The sequence below is a fragment of the Mesoplodon mirus genome (assembly GCF_964341445.2).
Source record: "Mesoplodon mirus genome assembly, chromosome: 5".
Taxonomy (NCBI): domain Eukaryota; kingdom Metazoa; phylum Chordata; class Mammalia; order Artiodactyla; family Ziphiidae; genus Mesoplodon; species Mesoplodon mirus.
The window spans coordinates 56,786,385-56,811,150 of NC_138980.1; the positions used below are offsets into that span (position 1 = coordinate 56,786,385).

Genomic DNA, 24,766 nt, shown 5'->3' on the forward strand with positions numbered 1-24,766 from the left:
CTCAGTTCTCAGTGTCAGGCCCAGCTTCCCAGCTTGGAAATTTCCTTCCAGGGCTGGGGGGAGAAGGGGGTGCCAGGCTAGGGGGCCCGTCTCCTACCCTGCCTAGCCCCCAGAGTCTAGGGTCCCAGAGAGTTTGTGGATGGTGGGATGGAGCCTGGGGAGGTTGCATTCCTGGGTTTAACAGTGAAGTTCTACTCAACGCATGCAATCCACATCTACAAACCACTATCTTTTCTTGAATGCCTACTGTGTGCCAAGCTTTGGGCTTTACTTGCATTATCTCATTTATCCTCATGATCACCTAAGGGGTAGGTAATCATTATCTCCATTTTTCAGAGAGGAACAGAGACTTAGAGAGGCCACCCAGGAAGGCAGTGGTTGAGTGGTTAGAACCCCATTAGTTAGGTCCATGGCCTACGTTCATCATGAGTGTTGAGTTTCTGTAAGAAAGTAAGAAAAATCAGGACACTGTAAAGACAACATGATGCAGTGGAAAGAGCACATATGACCGGGAGCCAAGGACCTGGGTTCCAACCCTGGTTTCATCACTCCATGTGCGTGGCCTTAAGTAAGTTCTTTACTACTCTGAGGACTCAGTTTACCAATCTGCCAAATAGGGGATTGTGATCAACGGTCCCATGGCCCCTAACATGGAATGTTTAGAACTCAGACTGAAATGGATGGAAGAGGTGGATGTGGTCATGACTTCGAAAAGATGCATCTTCTCACATATTGCAGTTATTAAGAAAAATTATCCAAAAGGAGGGAATCAGGCAAAAAGATGACTGTGTGACCTTTTTGTGCCATACTAGAACATTGTCCAACAAGCCCACCTCTAGGAGTCACCCGGCACTTTGGGGAATGAAACCATTTGCCTAATTCCTTTAAGGTCAGACATTTACAAAAACAGCTGAAATAGTTTGGAAACAAAATGCAAACAGTTGGAGACTCTTCATTTTTTAAAGTAAATTTCAGTGTTCATGAGAAGGACTTTGGTTGGGATTAGGAAGAGTGCATTAGAGGAAAAGGCAAACTGGGAATTACAGACAAGAGCAGGAAGAAATCCGGACAGGGCGGGGGCAGCGCACAAATGGGTGAGGTGATGCCTGAGAGCTGCAGTATGAACCAGCCCAAGATCTTAATCTCCCGGTGATTGGTGACACTCAGTGGTGCTTTGTTTGGTGGTCGCATCCCTCTCTCCCTCCCTCTCTTCAAAATATGTGTACTTATTTTCATAATTAAAATGAACTAGAATTAATATCATTTTGAGACTTTGATAACCCCTTTGAAGTAACTAAAAGCATCCCAGGATGTCACAAAGACTGAAAGGAGAGTTCTTGGATTAGTCATATAGTTGGGTAGGTTGTGTGTGTGTGTGTGTGTGTGTGTGTGCGCGCGTGTGTTTTCACACAGAGTTACAGTTAATTTACAGAGCTCTCCTGTAAAATGACGGCCTGTATAAAATAGTTCCCCAAATCCTTTCTGAGGATGAGGGCCTGTCAATGACTAAGTTTTCAGTAGTTCCAGTGAAACAAATCTTTAGGAATAAGTTTTTCATAAAGCTATATTAACCCAATTTAAAGAGCTGTCTGGGCTTCCCAGGTGGCGCAGTGGTTGAGAATCTGCCTGCCAATGCAGGGGACACAGGTTCAATCCCTGGTCCGGGAAGATCCCACATGCCATGGAGCAACTAAGCCCGTGCGCCACAACTATTGAGCCTGTGTGCCGCAACTACTGAAGCCCACACACCTAGAGTCCGTGCTCCACAAAGAGAGAAGCCACCGCAATGAGAAGCCCGCGCACCACAACGAAGAGTAGCCCCCGCTCACCACAACTAGAGAAAGCCCACGCGCAGGAACGAAGGCCCAACGCAGCCGAAAATAAATAAAATAAATAAATTTATTTTAAAAGATTGAATAATTAATCCAAAGCATAATAGTAGTTATGGCTTTACCAAAAAAAAAAAAAAAAAAAAAGAGCTGTCCTATATTCCAAGGTTAGGACTTTCCACTTTTTGAAATTAAAATTTACCCTCTTTTAATTAAAATGGTGGGCTTAAAAAAACAAGTGTTCCCAACCTTAAACCAAGTTACTGCTCCTTCCTGGTCTGGGAAATCTCACAGCCTGTTTGCATGATCTGGCCCACATACAGGTAGACAGTATAGAAAGTGGGCTACGGATTTGCTCCCTTGGGTTTCAATCTTGGTTCAGCCACTTACTGAGGTCATCTAACCTCCATGCGCCTTGTACATTAATTTATTTATGGTAAAAAAAAAGGGGGGGATAAAAACCATCTCACTAGGGTGGCTGACCGAATTAAATAAATAAAGCATGTAAAATGCTTACCAAGTTTGGAGCAGTAAGTACGCAAAAAATGTCAGCTGTGACAATAAGATTCTTTAAGGGTATTTTCACATCAGAATTTCTGTGAGCTCTGTAAGAAGTCCGGGGGAGCCCTGGACCGAACTCTAGGACCCCGAACTCTAGCTCTGGCTCAGCTACAAATGCTTACATGCCGTTTGGCAAGTCCCCTCCCCGCGCTCCGGCCCCTGTGTCCCTCGGCGCAAGGAAAGGGTGGGTGGTCTCTTCGGCTCGTCTCTACTCTGAAATTCCGGCTTTCAGGGTGGCCCCAGCCTTATTCCGGCGCCCGGAGTTTCCGCAGCAGGGAGGGCCGCGAGGGACTGCCCGGACCTGCAGAGCTTGCAGCCCGAGGCAAAGGCTACCCAGAGACCGGCCTGCTCCGGCGGCGGCTGTTTACCTCTCTGCGTCCCACCCCGGTGGCTGCGGACCCGCCCAGATGGCGCAGCGTGATTGGGCGAGCGGCCTGTCAATCGCTGGGGACTTTCCCAGGGGGTGGGGCGGCCCGGCCCCCAGCACTTCCTAGTCCCTGGCCGTGTCCCCTTGCCCTGAGCCGGAATCCTGTGCAGTGCTGCGGGGCCAGAACCTGGCCCAGGCCTCTACCGCGTACCTGGACTCGGGCTGGACGCGGAGAGCGGGGCGCTGTTTCCCAGGGTCCCCACCCTCAGGTAAGCCGGCCGGGCGGAGCGGGGATGGAAAGGAAGGGAGTCTGGGACTGGGCCGGTTCCAGCCTCGGTAGTCCACCGGGCGTGGCAGGGGGGAGGTCAGGCCCGGACTGGTGGCCTGGGTTTCTTGTCTCCTGGGCTCCGGCGCCCGAGGTCCCCGGGCGCAGGGCACCTCCAGGGGCGGCCGGGTCCGGCCGAGTGGGGAATCCCTGACCTGCGCGGAGGGTGGTAGGCGCGCGTGCGCACTGAGTGGGCAAGCGTGTCTGGGAACTGCAGGCGGGCTGTGTGCTGGGTGTGCGGACCCTCGGGTTGGAGGGTGTGTGTGCGAGCGTGGGTCTGTTTATAGTGTGGGAGACCAGTTTTGGAAGCCGTGTGCACACGTAATGAAGAGGGAAATAACTCTTATTGGGCGCTTTCCAAGTGCTGAACTAAGCTCTTTACATGTATTAAACTCGTTTAATTGTCACTTCCATCCTCAAAATGAGTATGATTATTATTATCCGCATTTTACCGGTTAGGAAACCGAGGCACTTGGAGATTGGAGTCATACAGTTAGAGAGTTGCAAAGTCAGGATTTGAACTCTGGCGTTTGACTCCAGACTCTGTGCTATACTGTTTCTGTTGAACGTATTTTGCCCACCGTCGGAGACAACATTTGGGTGCATTTGCAGGGTAGCTGTAGTGAATTTTGGGAGCGATTTGGGGTGTGTAGTTTCTACATATGCGTGAGTTTCCCGCTGTAGAACATTTGTCTGCAAGAGTGTGTGAAGTTGTGTGTACATGAAAGTGATTGTATTATATATTCATTCATTGTATGGGAATTTTGTGGGTGGGAATTTTGTGCAACTGAGTGAGACTTCGTGTTTTGGTTGGAGGGAGGGACTTTTGTGGATGATGCAGAAGAATCAGCAACGTTTATCCCCACCCCCTTGCAGAATGACAGTGCAGAGAAATCTGTGGATTCCTAATGCATCATTTTTATTTCACAGTATTGTCAAAATAGAATTTAATCAGCTCTTACTCATTTTCCAAACAATGTGGTAGGGTAGAGGGGAATTCAGCACCTGATGAGAGATCCGGAAAGATGACTCTCGATTTATTTTTTCATTCCTGACAGTGGATATTGCATTAGGAGGCTGGAATATTTATTAGCACAAACTCATAGCAATCCTATGATGTATTAATATCACTATTTTACAGCAGAGAGAACTGAGGCAGTGAAAAACCAATAATGGTAATAATAACAGCTTACATTTATCAGCACTTACTGTGTGCCAGGCACAGTGCTTTATGTTTAGTATCTCATTTACTCTTTTCAGCAACCCTAGGAGAGAGTCACTAGCAGTAGCCTCAATTTTGAGGTGAGGAAACTGAACCCCCAAAAGGTTAAGACTTGCCCAAGACTAGTAAGCCTTGAACCCTGGGCCCTGTTTCCTTTCCACTATCCTGGCTGTGTCCTGGGAAAATAATGTGATCAGGGCCTGGCACTTCACTGAAACACTTGATCATGTCCCTCTGGAGGCTGCAGCCATGAGTGTCCTGTGTTCTACATACTTATGTGACCCTGTTTTCTCCCACCCATGTGTGTCCGTGGGGATGGCATGGCACTCATGCTGAGGGTTGCTGCCTGCCCCTATTCCCACACCAGGGCCTTTGGGGCCCCAGGAAGCCGTGGGGTCTGACTCATACCCTAACCCCCAGTGCTGCCTGTGACTTGGGCCCCGGATGTTCTGGGTTGGGTTGGCCGACCTGATTTGAACACCTCAGAATTGTAGGAGGTCGGCTGTCTGCCTCCCTCTCTGGGTACTACTGGGTATTATTTTATTCTTGCACTCACTGTGATTTAACCGCAGCAGCCTGCTTTTTTTCCTCTTGGACAGGCCAAGCTTATTCTTGCCTTGAGACCTTTGTATGTACTGTTCCTTCTGCCTGGAACACCTTTCCCCAGCTCTTTTCATGGCTGGTTCTTCCTTATCTGTCAAGTCTCAGCTCAAATGTCACCTCCTCAGAGGGGCCTTCCCTGATCTTTCTATGCAAAGTAACCCCTTTTTTCACTTTCTGTCATATTACTATTACATATATTTTTTAATACATTCATCATGCTCTGAAATGATCTTGCTTATTTGCAGTTGAGAAAGTATGTGTGTAGACACTGTATATGTCAGGCATACAGTAATTTTTACTGTTTGCTTGTTTGTTGTCTTCCTCTTTTCCTAGAATAGAAGGGTGAGAGCAGGGACCTCTTTAGTCTTCACGTGTGCGTTCCTGATACTAGATAAAGAGTGTCTGGGGTAAGGCTTTGCTGGGTTTGTTCAGCAGATGAGTAGAATAGAAGAAACTAGGATAATGGTGCATTTCACAGATGAGAAAACTGAGTCCTAGAGATGGGAAGGCACTTGTCCCAGAGAGGTAGTGGCAGAGTCAGGGTGAGAGCCAGAACTTGCTTCCCAAGGCATTTTTCTTTTCTTCTGATAGTCAGCAAACATTTCCTGACAGCCCTCCGGCCTGGTGCTGTGTGGAGTGGCATGGTACTCAAGTGAATAAGGTACTGGCTTTGCCCTCCAGGAACTCGTTGTGGACTGGGCAGAAATGTGCCATGAGTGCTAGCTGGAAGGCGTAGTGTGCCAGCAGGTGCCCGGCAGTAAGTCTGACTGGGGTGTGGAGCAATTTGGGGGTGCCAGATGGTCAGGGGGGCTTCTGGAAGGAGGCGACTTCAAGGTCGGGCCCAGGCAAGATGATGAGGTGCAGAGCGGGGCCTGAGCCCCTTCTGCAACTTAGGGTAAGAGGATTTGGGCTAAGGCTCTGCTGCACTGGGGGAGCTGACCAGCTGGGCTAGGAAAAACCCTATGGTCTTGACTACCAGGCAGAGAAGTGTCAGTTTTTCCCCGTCAGCAGCACTGGGAAGTGATCAGGGCACTGGCAAACCCAAGCGTGCATCAGAATCCCCTGGGTGGCTTGTTAAACAGATTGCAGGGCTGCACCCCCAAGGGTGTCTGATCCAGCTGGTGGCAGTGATGCTGATGCTGCCGGTCCAGCTGCTCTTTGAGAGCCCGTGGTGTAGTGTGCCTGATTTAGAGTTCAGCACACCTGGGTGCGTGCCGTGTCTGCTTCCTCTTCCACAAGATTATGTGACATAAGTGTTACTTCCAGAGTGGTGTGCATTAATGAGACAGTGTGTGTCAAGCACTCAGCACAGGGCTGGCGTGGGGTAAGTGATCAATCGCTGCTGGCTGCCGAACATCATTAAATCTTACTAATGATGCTGATGATGAGGCTGTTGAAGGGATTTCAGTAGGAGATGATGCAGATGGTCCGATTTTTCATGCTTCGGGATAACTTGCCTTTAATCCTCTGCCACCTCTGGACCATGCCATGTCCTCTCTGGATGGGTCATCCTTTGTTTTGTCTCAGACGTCTTTCCATCCCTGTTTGGAATAGTGGCAGTAGACATGTGGGAGGGCCGCAGAGGACATCTGGCCCGAATTTCCTCAACAGCACCCAGCACCCCAGCAGGTGATCAACCAGCCTCCGCTTGACCACCCCCAGTGCCGCGTCAGGAGTGAACTGCCTTGTAGGCAGCCCCTTCCAGTGTTGTTACAGGTGGCTCCCCGTTGTGGGCCCACCTCCTTTCTCGTCCCTCTTTTTTCCCTCACTGCACACCTGACCACTTGGAGGGAGGGAAGCGGGATGAGGTAGAGGGAGGGCAGTAGGAGGTGTGGTGAAAAGAGCGCACAGCTGGCCACCAGAAGACTGGGTTTTCTTCCCCTCTGTGTCACCGCCGTCCCTGCAGCCTTGGGCAGGTCCTCCTCCCTTTGCTGGCTTTGGTGTCCCAGCTGCAAAATGAAGGGATTGCAGTGGCAGGCGTCTTAGGGCGTTACTTCCAGAAAACTGTAGCCCAGTGACTGGGCCGCCCTCTATGGCTCCGGTAGTTGCCGAGTTCTTCCCACGGGGCCAGGCCTTTCTGTGCCCACCCTCCCGGCTTCTTGCTGCTGCCCACCCCCCACCTGCCCCTCCTCCTCCTGTTCCTCTTTGGAGAGTGTCTGGAGTCCCCTGGAGAGTGGCCAGAAGGAAGGCACAGGGAAGCAGGGAGAAGCGCCCCTCGTTCTGTGGGCAGCAAGGCTCCCTGGCCCGCAGAGACAGACCTGGGCCGCCACTTGCGGGAGGAAGTCCTTGATGTTTTTCCCCGTGACCGGCCCGGGACAGTCGCTCTTCCAATAGGAACGGACGACTTGGGCTGAGGAGCACTGGGCTGAGGGGCGGCTGGCTCTTTGTCTGGGGGCTGTCCCTGGGCGGGGCTGAACTCTCCTCTCCCCAAGGAGCCCACCCCGAGGCTGTTGCCTGTGTCCTTGAGCACCTGTAGGGTGGAGAGTCCCGGTGGCCCAGGCAGATGTGTGAGTGTGTGTGTGTCGGGGTGGGGGAGGGGGCTGGGGGCTGGGGTGTCGTGTCACCAGGGAGTCATCTACTCAGAGACCAGAGCTGGTGCTTTTAGGGCAGGCGTGGGGGTGTCCCATGAGTCAGGGGCCCTTGGTGTGGTCTCCACCCGCAGTGGAGGATGCCTGTAGCACTCTCAGCTGGCCAGCACACCCTGGTCCTCTGCCTTCCTCACGGCCAGCTTCATCTCAGTGGTCTGAGGGACCCCAGTTCCTGCCACACCCCCACTGCTGCCTCTGAGGTGCTGCCACCCCCCGCCCCAACCTCTGGGAAGAGGAGTGGGGGTCTGAGGATGGCAGCCCTGACTTCTAGAAAACACGAAGGAATCTTTCAGACACAGAGGTAACATGCAGACACTTGGGCATCCACCCATCCAGCTTAAGAAAGAACGTGTTTTCTGTTCATGTAAAATTTCTCCCCGATCATCTCCTTCCCCACCCCTCCAGAAGCAAACAAGTGTTCTGAATTTAGAGCTTATTCTCTTGTATTTCTCTACAGTTTTATTATAAACATATACATCTGTAAACAATATTTAGTCTTGTTTTGTTTGTTTTAAAATGTTATTTAAATGCCATCATACTGCCTTTGTTCTTCTGCAACTTGCTTGTTTCGCTTAGTGTTATATCTGTGAGATTCATCCCTGTTTGTGTTTCTAGCTCGCGCCTATTTGCTTTGCACAGCTGTATAGTATTAGCATTCCCGGGTGTGAAATGGCGTCGATGTCTTTATTCATTTTCTTCTTCATTAGGTTGTTTCCAGCCTTTGCTATTAAAATAGGACATGTCCGGCTTTTATCTGGGTAGTCTTGCCCCCGGAAGCTCTCTTCCTAACCACTGTGGCTCCTGTTGGGATAGTCTACAGAGTGTTCCCAGTAGGTCCTCACAGCATTTCCATAGGGAGAAGAAACCAGGAAAGTGAGGACTGCTCAGGGTCACTGAGCAGGTCACTGCTCAGTGAGGTGAGCAGTGGTGAGGGAGCAGAACCAGGAGTTGAACCCATTAAACCCTCTTTTCGCCATATTTGGTATGAGGGGAATTCTCAAAAGTTGTCATCTTCCCCCTTGGAGGAGGGAGTTACAGGGCTGGCGAAAGCCTTTGTTGGATAAACCAGCTTTGGGCATTTTGGGGTCAGGTAGACAGGAGGACAGTCGAGTCTCCCTTCCCTTTTGTCCCAAGGTTGGGCCTAGTGCTCTGTGTCCCTGTGGCTGATGGTGGATGTGCTCCTCCTAGGTTAAGAGAGTCACAGCTGCTGGGAGGGAAGCTGGGCTTCTCGGAGCAGCAGAGTATTTGTACCTGTGGATCCCAAGAACTGTGAGGAGGCGAAAGAAAGCGGGCTGGGGTTGCTTGGGCTGCCTTCTCAGCCCTTCTTAGGGGGCTGTTGGCAGTGGGGAGTACAGCCTGGGGACTGATGATCAGGTGGGGCTGTTCTCCTTTGTCCCTTGGGAGCTGTGCCACCTTAAGCCCAGCTCTGCACCTGTTTTGACTCGGCTTCCTCTCCAGCAAAACAGGTATAAGTCCCTGTGTGAGGGCCCACAGGCAATGGGTGGGAAGCTTCGCCCTTGTTTCCAGCACCAAAGTTTGTTGCTTTTCTTCCCGCCTTTGTCACCTCAAGCCCAGCCCTGACCTTCCTGAAGCCAGATCCTTTCTGGCGGGTTCCAGGTTGAAACTCTCCTTCACAGTTGCCAGGTCTCCATCTACCGCATTCCTTGACTAGAAAACTTGTCCCTGGACTTTCCCTCCTTATTTATGATTCAGTCCCTATAGCCTGTCTGTCCACGTGAAGCAGATTCATAATAAGGAGGCTCTCATCCCTGCCCGCAGCCCTCCAGCCTCATGTGGTGCCAGAACAATAGCCCTTTCCTATTGTTCTGGCCCTGTCAAGCCACTTAAATTAAAAACAAACAAAAAATTAAACTCTCCCTTTAAAAGTGTTACAAAATAACATGTATTCATTAGAGAAAAAACTCCAAAAACTCAAGCAATACTAAAGGTATAACATAAAAAATGAAAGTTGTGTTCTTTTCTCCGCCTTCTCTCCTGCCTGTATTTTAAAATTAATTTAAAAAATAGAACAGAACTAGATTCCATTGTAAAGAGTTAAAAAACTAGGTTAAAAAAAAGTTTCTTTTGATTACAGTCCCCTAGCCCAAGTCCTTCTCTAGATCTGTCTACTAGCAACAGTTTGGTGTGTATCTTTCCAGACCTTTTTCTAAGCACATTTAAGATTTTATACATATATGTATACATATATATACACACACATATATGCACAGGTAGTTGTGTGTTTAATAAATAGTATCCTATTATACATATAAATCTATACTTTGCTTTTTTCCTTAACAATTCTTTTCTTAATAAATAAATATTTATTTATTTATTTTTGGCTGCGTTGGGTCTTAGTTGCTGCGCATGGGCTTTCTCTGGTTGTGGCGAGTGGGGGCTACTCTTCATTGTGGTGCGTGGGCTTCTCATTGCAGTGGCTTCTCTTGTCGTGGAGCACGGGCTCTAGGCACACAGGGTTCAGTAGTTGTGGCACACGGGCTCAGTTGCTCCGCGGCATGTGGGATCTTCCTGGACCAGGGCTCGAACCCTTGTCCCCTGCATTGGCAGGCAGATTCTTAACCACTGCGCCACCAGGGAAGTCCCTTAACAATATTTTATGGGCACCTTTCTGTCACTGCAAAGCAGTCTGCCCCATTCTTTTTTTTTTTTTTTTTTTTGTGGTATGCGGGCCTCTCACTGTTGTGGCCTCTCCCGTTGGCGGAGCACAGGCTCCGGACGTGCAGGCTCAGCGGCCATAGCTCATGGGCCCAGCCGCTCCGCAGCATGTGGGATCCTCCCGGACCGGGGCACGAACCCGCGTCCCCTGCATCGGCAGGCGGACTCCCAACCACTGCGCCACCAGGGAAGCCCTGCCCCATTCTTTTTGATGGCTGTATAAGTAGTCCATTGAATGAATGCACCATAGTTTATTAAACTAGTCCCCACTTGATGAACATTCAGGACATTTTTGCTGTTACAAAGTGTGTGGCAGTGCACATCTTTGTCCGGTCTCTGTGTACAGTGACACAGAGGTTCCCAGCTTACTTAAATAGGTGATTACCCAGTCAGTTACCTCTGACCCTTTAGATAGTTGAAACCTCCTCAAGCATACTTTTCTACAAGAGAACTTTCTTCTCAGCCAATCAGGCATACAAGCCTGATTGTTGACATCATTGAGAAAGGACATTCTTTAGTGTGGGCAGCCAGCTATAAGAAAAGCAAATGTCCACAAGGCGACATCAATAGAAACATAATACCTAAAAGGGTGGAGGTGAAACTTGCTCTCTTTGGTCAGGCAAACCACACCTGGAGTGTTGTGTCCAGTTTCAAAGCCCGCTGCAGATAGGGTGGGGGTGGAGGGTTGAGGGGGTGGATGGGGAGGGGTCTGGAAGCCAGTCCCTACAAAGGGCGATGCAGGGAACAAGGGCTAATCTGCTTTGAGAGAATGCTGCAGGTTCCAAATCTCCTCAGGGCTGAGATGGAGAAGAGGGTCATCTTGTTCTTTATTCTAGGGGACCCCAGGAAGCAGAGCAAGGGTCAGTGGAAGCAGAACTGGGAGTAGCCTAACTACAGCCAATGCTGGCTGCCCAGGGGAGGCTCCTGGAGGAGGAAGTTGGTCTGGGTCACTAAAGATGGTCAACCAGAGTCCCCTGGCTCCCCTGGGGACCGGATAAGCACAGGACTGAATTTCCCCTGAGCTTCCTTTCATCCTGAGAGTCTAAGCCTTGTTGACTGCTGGCAATCAAGGGCAGACTGGTACCTGATGCAAAGTTAGCAATGCATAGAGGTAGGGACCTAGAACCTGGGGCATGTTCCTGGTAGTGGGACAACAGGCAGGACTGGTGTCCTCTCCCTGAGGCACAGAGCCCTGTGCCTCTCAGTCAGTGCAGGCCAGTGGAAAGGGCACTGATGTTGAAGTCTGGTAGATCGAGGCTGAATTCTTTGTTCTGCCACTAACAGCCTAGTGCCTGGCATATGGTAGCACACAACTGTCAGGCCCTCTCCCAGCTTTAGTTAGATGCTCTTTGGTCGACTTTCGCAGCGTTTCCAGCCAGCTGATGGCCCTGGTCCTCCCCACTGTCCCTAGGCTGATAGTGTAGAGCCTGGGTCTTGGAGGCTAAGTGGGGGCAGTGGGGCTCCCTCTGTGGGTGAGTCAGTGGAGGGGAGCAGGGGAAGAAGGACACAGAGACGTGTGCTGTGTTTGAAGGACACAGTTCTCAGGCTGAGCTGGAGAGCCCGGGTGCAGGCCAGAGAGGAGGGCAGGACCTGGGGAAGGGCTGCAGACATCATCCAGGGGTTTCTCACTGCTCTTGGGGAGGCGACAGCACGCCTGACAGCACTGCAGGAGGATCGATGAGGCGGGGAAATCTGCCTGGGCGTCGGGAGGGATTGGAGCGGGGAGAGCAGGCTTTTCAGGGTCAGAAGGTTTTAGACAGGGATGACAATAAATGCAAGGTCTGGAATGTTAGAACTAGAAGGGGCCTTAAAGTTTGTCTAGTCTTCCCCCTTATGTTGTATTATTGCCATTGTTGCTAACCTCTCCTTTTAGAAAACTGAGGCTGGGTGATGGAAGATATTTGCCTTGGTGTACGTTGACTAGATCCTACGATTCCTGAGCCCCACCTGTTCCTCATATTACACCCCATGCCTGCAGCCTCTTTATTACTGAATTGGCTGGAAAGACTGATTAAATCTTTGGCTCCTCACTGGTGAGGATGCTAAGGCGGGCGCCCTGGGTACAGAGCATCTAAAGTAGGCGCTGTCTCTCTGCTGACAGTCATCAAGAGGGCACCGCCTGCTCTTTGATGGATGGACCTGGAGCCCCGGTTTCCCTGATTGTGAAATGGGTGAGGAGGACTGGAGGTCATCACGAAGTGCAGATGTGGACAGATTTTTGCTTTAGTTTGCGAGCTGCTTTCATGATGCCTCACTTCCCGTTAGCCCTCGGGAGACTTGCAAGATATTCCCATTTGCAATTGAGGAAAATGAGACTCACATGATTCCTCATCTTTCATGAGCATCGCCTTTGTCCATGGGCTTCTTGTAGCTTCAGCTTCACCAGCTATGGTGTTGTCCCAGTGTCCCTGCTTAACAGTTATTTGCAGTTCACAGAAATTAAGTGGATGCCATAATCAATCAGCTGGGCACAGTTATGGGGCTGCCTCAACCTTTTAGTAAGAACCTACTGAGTGCCAGGTACTTAGTGAGGTACTATTATTATTATTGTTTAGAAAATTTTATCACAAAATGAATACATTTCTTTGTTAAATAAACAACTGGGAAGTAGAAAGTGAGAACTCCCTTCCAATTATACATATATTATTTCACTTAACTTCCTTAATCTGACCTGCAGTGGATTCTATTATTATTCCTATTTTGCAGATGAGGCAGCTGAGGCTCAGAAAAGATGAGGGACTGGTCCAGTATCACACAGCCTGCAGGGGTGGGCAGAGGGACCAGGGCGAGGCAGACGCAGGTGAGGCCCCAGGTGCAGTGTGTAAGGAGGGCTCCTGCTCAGGGTCTCTTGCATGCACTTGGGCGCCCCCTTCTGTTTAGCACCCTGCGTGCCTCACCTGCTTACCCCCAGATCCCACCCTACTGGGCCCCTTTCTTCCTGACCCCAAGGCTGTTTTATCTCCAGTGTGCTGGGTCCCCTCTCTTTCCTTGCCTTGTGGCTGGCTCCCAAGCCAAGGCTTGGGTCTCCATGGATCCTTAGGCCAGTTTTAAGTCATCACCCAGTTTCTCTCTGGTCCAGGCTCCTCCCTGTGCCTATGAGGGAACTGAGGTACGGAGAGTGGACAGCTTGCCCATGCCCATCAGAGCGGGCAACAGAGTAGACATCAGGACCTCTGATTTCCTGTCCTGTGCCTTCCTCCTGAAGACCCCTTCCCTTCACCACGCTGTCACCCCCACCCACCAGCATCCCTGCCAGCCCCTGCCTTTGCCTGGGGATGAGGCTGCTGGCCACCATGACCTCACAACTCCCAGTACCAGAGATCTACTCAGGAGTTTTCCTCTGGTCCAGGGAGAGCTTCACTTCCCCCAGAGCTGCAGCGTCTAACTGACCTCAGGATGCAGCCAGTGCCCAGTGGCATTAGATCAGACTAAGTTCCCAAGTGGTCCTCAGTTTCCTCATCTGTCGAACAGACATCAGCCATGCCTTCTGTCCAAGGCTGTTGTGACAGAAAAACAACGCTTGGGAAACTCTAGGTATTTTGCAAATGTTACTGGCTGTGCAAATTCATATCATTCATTCATACCTAGGAGCCCCTACTTCTGGCACCAGCACATGGCTGATCACAAGGCAGCTTCTGATGGGCTGAAGCATTTCAGTGCAGAAGCTGGAATGTAAATTTAATTCTGAATCTAGCCTTTTTCAGCCATCATCGTCCTCTTGGGTGGAGGTTGTGATTTGGGCCCACGTTCCCACACCCCCGTCCCCTTAGCTGCTCACCTGTCGTCCTGTCATGCCGGCTCCTCCTCCTTTTTTGGGCTGCTGGCTCCTTCAGTTTCAACAGGATCACCTCCGTCGTTTCACTCTGTGGTCGCTGCCTGGCCTGCCATCTCTCTGGGCCCTTTTTTGCCCCTAAATCGGGACTTTCTGGTTCCAGTGGGCAACCCCAGGCCTCTCAGGGTGGGCTGTAGGATCCCACACCCCTGCCCTGAGCCAAGATCTTGTCTTGGAAGAAGGTCTGAGCTGGCTGCCTCTTCCCCACCGACGGTTTCTGCTTTTGGAAGGCAGGTTGGTGTCCGCTGCTGGCGGGTCACCTGATCCGTAGCTTTAAATTTAAAGGAACCAGGCTCAGGTGGGTATGGAGTCCAGGCCAGACGTGGCAAGAATGTGGATGGGGCCTCTGCTTTGCAGTGGGATTGCAGCACAGGAGCAGAAATGGTGGGTGGGGGCAGTGGCAGACTGGAGAGAGAGCAGGCACCTTCCAGCTCCATCCTGATGTTTTGTGTGACCTTGGTCTTCCTGCTCTGGGGCCTGACTGCTGCCCTCACACCATGAGGGAGGGTCAGATGAGCTCATGCCCCGGGATGCCTAGGCGCTGAGCTCCCGTACTGCCCCATGCAAGGCGTGTGGGTGGTCAGCGCCTCCTTCCCCTATCCACACCCACTCCTGCGGTCTGTAACGGAGGGGGAATGTGCTGTCAGCCGGGGAGGCAGGACAGTGATGCAGCCCCGCATTCCGAGAGCCCTGGGGCGCCTGGTAACGGGCTTGGCCTTGTTGCCCTTGGAGATTCCTGTCCAGCTCTGTCATCCTGGGAATGAGTCCCCTCTCCAGGAAAGGGCTAAAAACCACACAGACCAGGAGGAGAGTTCCCATCTGCCCGGCGGTCATCCTGGAACTGCCACTGACCATCTGGGCATGAGGTCAGCAGGACGTGGAAATTCCCCATTCCTGTCTTTGTGTTTCTTTCCTCCAGAAGTCCAGACCCTCCCTTGGGCAGCCCCTCTGATCTCCAGAGAGGACTTTCTCACAGTAGACTGTTTGGTCTGGGCTCCCTCTGCCTGTAGCCTGTTTCTCCCCCTGCCCCCAAGCTGCCCAGGCTGGAGTCAGGAGAATAGCCCTGCCTGTCCCTCCGCTGCTTCCCGTGAGTCCGCTTCCCTGTTGGCTCCCCACTGCTGAGGGAGAGCGTGCGGGGTTTGGAGGATGTGGAGGTGGGGTTTCAGTTCCTGTATCCTGCATCCTGCTCTGTCGCTTGGCCTTACATCTGGGCATCTCTGAGAGATCTTGGCTGTGCCAGCCTCGATTCTAGAAGTATATGGCTGTGCAGGTGCTTCTGGTCCATGGATCACGGTTAGGCTCTCAGGATGTTTGCACATGGCCTGTCAGGAGGCAGGCATAGGGTCAAGGGTTCCTCTGGCCCTTTCTGTCTCTCTGTTCTGATTAGAGGTTTATTGGGGCTCTATTCTGGACCACTCTGAAGATACCCTGGTAGACCAGGTGATCTCGGCCCCTGCTCTCATGGAGCTTCTAATCTATTGGGCAAGCCAGATGTGGAGTAAAAACATTCCCAAATCATCACACCGTGTCAGCTGTGAGTTCCATGTAGGGTGAGTGTGGAGTGGTGAGCAGGAACCCGGACACCTGCTGTCACTTATCACCAAAGGTGGCTACGGCCCCTCCGGCTCTTGGCCTCCCCATTTGTGAACTCCATTCAGCTCTGAATCACGGCTCACCTCCCAAGTGCCAGGCCTGTGCTGGCAACAGAGATGAGGAGAGCATGCTCCTGCCCCCAGGAGGTTCTCAGTCAGATGCACATAGGCTTACCCCAGTCATATATATTCCATACTGGGCGTAAGGGCTTGCTGGAGAGGCACGCAGGAGAAAGGGGAGCATAGAGGAAGGACGCCCCCAACGTCTACCCACACTTCAAGCTCCTTGCTATATGCCAGTCATTGTGCCAAGTGCCTTACCCACACTGTCTTTTAATTCAGTGACCACTTCAAAGCTTTATTGCTCTGCTGTGTAACATTGACCTTTCAAGTTAAAAATAAGTCCCCCCTAAGCTGACTGGTGACTTTTGTGTTGGGTGTGTGGGCAGCTGTCCTTTGCCTCTGTGGGGCTCAGCAGGGCGTGGGTGCCTCTCAAGTGTGTGTTTCTCTTTTTCGTTAGCCTTTGGGGGAAGGGTCCCTCTCACCAGAACTTTGTTTCTCCTCCCGGCTCATGGCATCCCATGGTAATGTGGACCCTCTGGGCAAAATCCTTGTTTATCTCTTGTGCTGCAAGGCAGGGGAAACAGCCCAGAGGGTACCCATGTTACCCTACAAACAGGCTTGAACTTGCATTTTGCCCGTCTGGCCTGAGTCTTGGCAGCTGTGTGAGGATAGCGGGTGATTAGCTCGGCTTTCTTAGGTGGAACTGGATTTTCATCTTGACCCTCACTTGCTGGCTGTGTAATCCTGGCTGAGTTACTTAACCTCAACAAGCCTCCATTATAAAGTGAGGATAATTTACTATGTATTTTAGGGTTGTTGTGCAGTTTGACTGAGATAATGCATCTGAAGGGCTTAATGCAGTGCCTGGCAAGTAGGTTAATGAATGGTGGCTGTTATTATTAGTCCCTTTTTACTCTTTTCTTGCAGTGAGCACTTGTGGGTGCTCAAAGGGCCTTTGAGGACTCATGACTGAAATCGTTTTGGCCCTGGGGGTGGTGATCTTGGGAGGGAGGTTTCGGGGCCCCAAGCCCTTCTGAAGTCCCCGGTGGAGGCCTTTGGAGCTCTTTCGTGGTTAGTAAGCTCTTTGTAGGGCTGGAGGCTGAATCAGTTTTTCATCCTCAGGGCCTTTGCACTTACTGTTCTCTCTGCCTAAAATATTATTCCCCCAGATATCTGCATGGCTAGTTCCCTCACCTCCTTCTATAAAGTCCTGGCCTCAAACTTCCTGCTTAATTTTTGTCCGTAGATGTTTTTTATCACCCCTGATACTATGTTCATCTCTCTCACTATGTATCTCCTTATCTACCTCCATCACTAGAATGTAAGCTCCAAGAAGGATTTTTGTCTCTTTTGTTTGCTGATAATTGCCTAGCACCTAGACTAGCACCCAGCACAGAATAGATGCTCAATAAATAATTGTGGAATGAATGAATGCAAGAAAGAAGTTTCTCTGCTAAGTCACAGAACTCAGATTCTGCAATCACTTTGCATGGTGGTTTCAGATGACATAAAGCTGGTGAAATTGAACAGAGTAATGCAGAGCACTGGCTGCACAAGTAGATGGTGCTTTGACGGAAAGTCCGTCTGTTCATTAGAACTGGAAGGAGGAGGTTGACAGTGTCAATTCGTATAGTAAATATTAGTCAGGGGGTTTTCTTCTTATTCTTTCTTTTAAAAAAGATAGTGCACATATAAATGGAACTTCGGATTGGATTGACTTGCTTATCCCTTTGGGCACAAACATTTCATTTTAAAGATCACTGATTTAGTGTAAGACTTTCATTTCCCCTCCTCCGAGAGGGCAAGGGACTGCCCACAATCCCACAGTGAGTTAATAGCTAGACTATTTATTCATTTGATAAGAGTTTATTGGGCATTCCTGTCATAGCTAACACCATGCTGGGCGCTGCGGATGCAGTGATGCAGGGTCCTCTTCTTCTGGACCCTGTCAACAGGACGTGAGCTCAAGTGTTTTGACTCCAAGGCCAGTGCTCTTTCTTGTACTCCACATTGCACCTCACAGTTGACTGCTGTTCCAAATGAACCGGTGGTACAGTGAGGCTGCTGAAAGAAACTGATGCCGTTCTTAGGTTGCATTAATAGAGGCAAAGTTTCCAGATCAAAGGAGGTGACTATTGTGTTCTGCTGTACTGTGACCAGGCAGTCTGAAGTACTGTGTTCTCTTCTGGGTTACGGTGACTGCCTTCGGAGGCCCTGATTGACTAGGACGCCTCAGTGGCTTGGCCAGCCCCCTGACATACTGCTGTTGTCCTTACAGCCAGGCGGGCACCACGGCAGGGGCTGAGCCACCATCATGGAAGGGAGAGGACCATACCGGATCTACGACCCTGGGGGCGGCGTACCTCTGGGCGAGGTGTCCGCAGCTTTTGAGCGCCTAGTGGAGGAGAATTCCAGACTGAAGGAAAAAATGCAAGGGATAAAGATGTTAGGTAAAGCAGACCCTGCACTCTGCCTGCAAGCCTCCTCCCTGCAGCCTGCAGTGCCAGCTGGCATATGCTTCTGCCAAAGTCATCCCTCTCCCTCCTGCCCCACAGCTGTGTCTTTGTGTACTTCTGTAGCACGGTGGCAGTATTCCCAGCCCTGAGTCCCTCGCACCCCAGAACCATGATGACAAGACTCAGAATACCATGAGGGACTGAGAAGGAGGCCTGGGGTGGCGGAGAGGGAGCTGGCAGGCCCAATTAGCCGACAGGGAAACAGAATGGCCCATCTTCCAGAAGCACCAGAAATGGGGAGAGCTGGCATCACCAGGGCAACCAGGGTACGGTCCCCAAGTGTTAGAGCAGGGAGCTGAGCTTGGCCTGAAGCAAGGTGGGACGAGGCCCCTTGGTTTCTCTGTTCCTGGCTTTTCCTCAAGCTGTCGCCACTGCCCAGAGCAAGCCTGCTTACCTCCACATGACAGACTAGTCCCCATCTGTCAGTACCCAGCTCAGATGCCGTCTTTTCCTCCATGAGAGGCTTTCATTGATTTCCCCATCCAGAGGGGACTCTCTTTCCTCCAAACTCCTAAAACTCTGCCTTGCTGCCACCTTCTCCGGGCTTAGGCTTTGGGGGTGAGCACAGCTCCCAATTTTCCAAATGCTTTCTCCTTGCTTGGCAGATCTCTCCTTGGAATGGCAGATTGGGGAAGGAGGGATGGAGTTTCCCTGTCTCCACTTACAAAAGAAGGCAAACGAGGCCCAGAGGGGTGGTTGATGTTATGGAGGGTCTCCTCCCTTCAGGCAGTCCCTGACTGCGGGCTGTAGGCTGTGGGTAGCCCCCCGGGACTATGATGGTGGACCTAAAAGAGCCCCTGGCTTTGTGGAGTCCCCAGCCAGGTGCAGTGGGAGTGGGGCAGGAAGAGGGTGCCAGGGACCAGGAGTTTGTTCTAGATTCCCCTGCTCCTTTTCCCCTGGTTGCAGGGCTCTTTCTTATCAGGCCTCTTTCTGGTTGTGGGCTAGAATGACGTGTGTCCCACTCAGCCAACAAGGTGATGCAGGGAGTGAAACCCAGGGCCTGCAGCTCCAGAACCCAAGGCTTAGAGGCTTGGGATGGGAGAACGAGCACACTGAACTGAGTAATTCCTTTTGTTCCTCCTTCCCCCATTGTCTCCCCAGGGGAGCTTTTGGAAGAGTCCCAGATGGAAGCGTCCAGGCTGCGGCAGAAGGCAGAGGAGCTGGTCAAGGACAGTGAGCTGCTCCCACCACCATCTCCCTCTTTGGCCTCCTTCGACCACCTGGCTGAGCTCACAGGTACAAGAGGAGCCCAGGCGGTCCTCTGCCTTGCCCGTACTCCTTACTCTCTAATCCCTTAACCGTGGACTTCCTTCTTAATCAGAAATCCACCTCTCCTTCGTTTATCCTTAGGCCACAGGCCATCCTCCCAGTCATGTTCTGGCTATAGAATCCCCCAGAAGGTCACATTTGGAAAGGACTTCAGGAATAAAGACACAGACCTACTTGAGAATGGACTTGAGGATATGGGGAGGGGGAAGGGTAAGCTGTGACAAAGCAAGAGAGAGACATGGACATATATACACTACCAAACGTAAGGTAGACAGCTAGTGGGAAGCAGCCGCATAGCACAGGGAGATCAGATCAGTGCTTTGTGACCGCCTGGAGGGGTGGGATAGGGAGGGTGGGAGGGAGGGAGACGCAAGAGGGAAGGGATATGGGAACAGATGTATATGTATGACTGATTCACTTTGTTATAAAGCAGAAACTAACACACCATTGTGAAGCAATTATGCTCCAATAAAGTTGTAAAAAAATAAAAAATAAAAAAAATAACCTTGTCCAAAAATAGCTGGTGACTCAGCAGTCCTGAGGCTGTGGCAGACATTAGAAATGGATCACAACAATCCACTGCACCCAGGATGTGGACTCAGGATCTTTATCAGCGTAACTTATTCAGCAAATATTTAATGAGCAGCTACTATGTGCCAGGCATTGTGCTCCAGGCAGCCACTTCAGGTCACTAGAGTTGGCATCTGAGTCAGGAGCTCTCTGGTCTGGCCCCCCTCCTTCCGTTTTACAGGTTAGGAAGCGAGGCCTGTGGAAGAACTAGACTTGCCTATCAGTCTGCTGCAGTGTCTTTCAGATGTCAGGTCCATATGCTACCTATTAAAGGAAAGCGATGACTGTGACTTAGGGTTAAAGTCCTGTGTGTGATCACCGTGCAGTCCTCTGGCATGTCTCCAAGTCCAGGACAAAGTCTGGGACTAGGGAGGAAAAGGTGCCCCCCGACATGGGGCTCAGATGCCTCCTGCTGCAGCCCCACCTTACGGTCTCAGCCCAGGCCAGTGTGCCAACCTTCCATTTGGCTGCTGGCTATATGTGCTGAATGGACACATGGAGGAAAGTGATGCTCGCAGAGTCCACTGTCCTGCAGGCAATGGATGTTTCCAGCTTCCACTTGTCCATTCAGTAGCGTTTTCTGAGTCCTGGATGGGTGCCGGGCCCATCCCCAGAGGGAGCCGTGCAACTCCCCTCAAGGGGCCCCCTGTGGCCAGAGCCCCAGGAATTCAGGGAAGGAGAGCTAATTTTGAGTCCTGGTTCTGCAGTTGCCAACTGTGTGACCGTGGGCCAGTTGGTGACCTTTCCATGCCTCAGTTTTCTTACCTTTAAAATGGGGAAACAGAGCCGTCTTGAGAATTGGCTGAGATAATAAATATAAAAACACTTTGTTAATTGTAAATTGTCATCATTGAGGCAGGTCCAGGGTAGCAAGGAGCAGTGGCCACCTTGGGATTTTCCCAGCAAATCAGGGAAGATGGTCTCTCTGCCCAGGTTCTACCCCGTCATTCCAGAGCCAGTCGTTCTCCCAGGCTGTGGGGCCCTGCTGGGACCACCTCCCATTTTCCCAGACTCGTGTAGGGAACTCTGTCTGAGAACTTTCCTGGCCAAGGCTGTCCTTAAGGGGGCAGCATCTGGGCTTTTCCCCTTTCCCTGCTGCTCACCCATGTTTTCTCAATTCTCCAGGAAAGGATGCAGATGTCCCAGCACCCCCCGCTGACCCTGCACACCCCAGCGACAAGCCAGAGCCAGTCCCCAAACCTCCAGCAAGTGTAAGTTGCATTTGGAGTCATGGCTGAAAGTTACCTGGATTTCAAGGTCCCATTGGCAGAACAGCAAGAGAGAGGTTTGGAGTCAAGAAACCTGGGTTCTGACTTGCTGGGTGATGTTGGCAAGTTGATCTCAATCTCTCTGGGGCCTCGGTTTACGCATTTTCAAATGAAGGTCAGAGTTAAATCTTACCAGGAAGACCCTGATATGTACAAGGAGTTCCTCCCATTTGCTAGGTTGCATAATGTTAAGCATGTATCGACTGCACAGTGCTCAGAAAGTAGGCGGATGTGACAGGGAACTCACCTTCTCAACAGGGGCTCAGAAACTGTCTTCTGAAGATTTGCCTTGAGAAGTTTTGCTTGGTATCCTAGGACTGGAAGGGACCCAGGTGGTCGTATCATTTATTTTTATTTTTAAACTTCTAAAAATATTTATTTACTTATTTATTTGTGGCTGCATCTGGTCTTAGTTGCAGCACGTGGGCTCTTTCGTTGGGGTGCGCGGGCTTCTCTCTAGCTGTGACACGTGGGCTCTGTAGGTGGCACGTGCGCGTGCACGGGGGCTTAGTTGCCCTGCGTCATGTGGGATCTTAGTTCCCCAACCAGGGATTGAACCCGCGTCCCCTGCATTGGAAGGCAGATTCTCAACCACTGGACTACCAGAGAAGTCCCAGCCGTATCAGTTAGAGTCTCCATCCCACAGATCAGATCAGATCCAGAGAGAGAAGAACATTTTGTGAGGTCATGCAGACAGCTGAGGAAACGTAGAGGTGAAAGGGAAACCTTCTAGGGTGGTGCCAAGATCCAAAGCTGGGCCCTTGGTGGCCATGGGGCTCAGCAGAAGCTGAGCACGGAGGTCCTCCCAGCCCGGCCCTTTCCTGGGATGAAGGAAGGCTGAATTAGCCTTTGTTCATCCAGGTTTAACAGCAAATCCCAGAGCCAGTTGCTGGTCCAGAGGGACCATCGGCCCATCCCCTGGTGGCACAACCAGTGCCTTCTACTTGGCGTGGCTGGGAGATGTGGGGGAGGCTGGAGTCCTTGGCCTCCCTGGATTTAGGTGTGTCCTGAAAAAGTCTCTCCAAATTTGTGGATGTCTTGTTGGGACTTATCCCAGATCAGTCCACTCCCCTGGGATCTCTGGGGCTGGGTTGGCAAGGCTGGCACGGGACCACCATGGCTGTGGCCACACTAACTGTTGTCTGTGTTCTCCAGGTGACCAGTCAGAGACACCTAGGCCCAGGAGACAGCTCTGGTGCCATAGCAGGAATGTTAGATTTGCAGTCCTTGGAATGCAGTCCTACTTTTGCATTTATTAATGATATGCCTTCAGTTTCCTCATCTGCCCAATGGGGATATAACCTTCTGACCACTCCAATGGGTTGCTTTGAGAAAAAATGGGAGTTCATGAAAACATTTTAAAAGTGCAAAGCCATTAAGAAAGATACGATCCTAAAGTGCTAGTGGTTTAAAGTCAGCTAGTCCAGTATCCCTGTTTTACAGATGAGGAAACTGGCCACAGAGGGATGTGGTGTGACCTTGAGTCACACAGTGGGTTACGGGCTGACTTGCTGGGATTCATTACTGCTTCGTGGTCTGTGAGCTCATCCTGGGCCGGCTCCCCTCCTGCCTAGAGGACTTGGACGTGAGAAGGGGTTTCCTCTTTCCATTTTCTGACCCGGCTGTACTCTCAGCCATGGGGCTCCAGAGGAGGGGCGAGGTGTTTTTCTCTCAGGCAGCCCCTGACCCCCTTTTTCTACACAGAGCACCTCCTCCGAATTTGAAGTGGTCCCTGCCGAGGGGCATTCTTCACCAGAGAGCGGCGGCCACACCAGAAATACCATGGTGAGTGGATGGCAGGTCCCTGGGCATGTCCCCCGTCTCCTCTCTGTTTCAGTCACCTGGCCCCGCGTGAGAGGCACAGGACCCGCTTATATCCCCTGGGCACCCCGGAGTCACTAGGGATACGCTTGAGGGGCCAGCACCAGGGGGTGCTTCTCGCTCACATATGCAAATCCGTGGCTGGTGACTTCCCTGTGAGCCACACAATCACCCGACCATTGTGAAAGCCTAGGCACGTCGCCAGCCCCACTGGCCTCCGCCAAGCGCCGGGCACCTCCGCAGGCTCTGACTCAGCCTTTGGGCCTATGGACTCGTAGCTTGGGTAGAGTAGAAAGGGTCAGAGAAACCCAGAGCAGCTTGAGGCAGGTGTGGCCCTTCTGTGCAGGCTCTTGGCTGCTCCCAGGTTCCCCTTTGGGGCATGCAGGTAGGAGGTTAAACCTTGCACTTACACACACACACACGCAGGCATGCATGCGTGCGCGCGCACACACACACTCCCCTCCAGCTCTGGGGTGTCCACCTGGCATCCTCATTCTCTGCTTTACCCTACTTGCTGCCTTTATTCCAACTATGTTGTCCTGTTCTCTCTTAAAATGGCAGACTTATTGGAGCACCACTGACAAAGGTGTGGAACGTTGTTCAAAAGTCTTCATTCAGGTCCTGCCCTCTCCTCCTCCTTCCTCCTTCCTCACTTTGAGAATTTTTGATTGTTATACAGGCAATAAGTGGTATAACCCTTCACTGATACCTTGGTCTCCACTGCCTCATTCTACCAAGGATTTGGGGCACAAATGTTGCTCTTTACACGTAAAGTGAATGGCTTTGGGAAGTGGTAACTGGGACGTGGAGGGAAGTGAGACAGGAAACTGCTGGTTTCCATTACAAACCTTGCAAAACAGTTTGACTTTTTAAGCTACAAATAGTTGATTAAAATGTTAAAATTTTAAGTTAAAAGCCAAAAAATTAGTTAAAATATAATTAAATTTAAAATATTGAATTAACAAGGCAAAAAAAAAATGTTGCTCTTTAGTTCACTGTTTGCATCTTGTGTCTATCAGTCCCCAGTGCAAGGTCCTCATCAAGTTGTCATGCAGCTTACACTAGTATGCCTTCAGTGATGAGGGGCTGCTCTGAGTATCAGAAATGTTCTGTGTTTTGTCCCCTGGGAACTTCTGTCCCCTTGTCCTGTTCTATCCCCAAGGGCTCTGAGAAGCTGGCCAAGGAGGCAAGACCCCCCTGCTCAGAAAGCATTTCACTCTATGACCTCAGACTTTACCTCGTTAATAGGTTCCTCCTTAGCCCCACCATGTGCCTAGTCTGTGCTGAGCAAAGACAAGACAGCCTCCCTGCTTTCTGGGAGCTTGTAGGCCAGTCGGAGAAGTCAGGGCGATGAAACAATTCACCAGCCTTCAATAGAGCACCGTTCACCACCTCATATCCTGTGTGGGAAGAGGCAGTGGGGGAATGAAGGCAGAATTGAAGAAGCAGCAGCATCTGATAGAATAAGGTGCTAAGAGTATCATGGAGGCATTCACTGGACATCACGCTGTGGCTGCCAGGGCATTTCCACTGCTGCAGAGTTCAGATGAGGGAAGTGGCCATAGATGGAGAGTCAGGAAGCCCAAGTTCCAGTCCTGGCTCTGCCGCTGACTCACTGGGCAACTTTGAGCAACCTCCTTCTCCGCGAAGCTTCATTTCCAAAC

General features: G+C 51.1%; 1 protein-coding gene across 3 annotated transcripts in view; it reads left to right on the top strand.

Moving 5' to 3' along the window:
* Positions 1-2,864: 2,864 nt before the first annotated feature.
* The window catches only part of TNIP1 (TNFAIP3 interacting protein 1), a 46,458-nt gene continuing 24,556 nt past the window's right edge, over positions 2,865-24,766 (top strand). For 2 of the 3 annotated variants that reach the window (XM_082620880.1, XM_082620881.1), the window contains exons 1-5: positions 2,865-3,026; positions 17,937-18,108; positions 19,276-19,410; positions 21,139-21,224; positions 22,986-23,066. In XM_082620880.1, coding sequence (XP_082477006.1) covers positions 17,973-18,108; positions 19,276-19,410; positions 21,139-21,224; positions 22,986-23,066 — 438 coding nt within the window. In that variant the 5' untranslated portion in view covers positions 2,865-3,026; positions 17,937-17,972. The remainder of the gene's footprint in view (positions 3,027-17,936; positions 18,109-19,275; positions 19,411-21,138; positions 21,225-22,985; positions 23,067-24,766) is intronic. The other variant, XM_082620882.1, reaches the window with a different exon arrangement.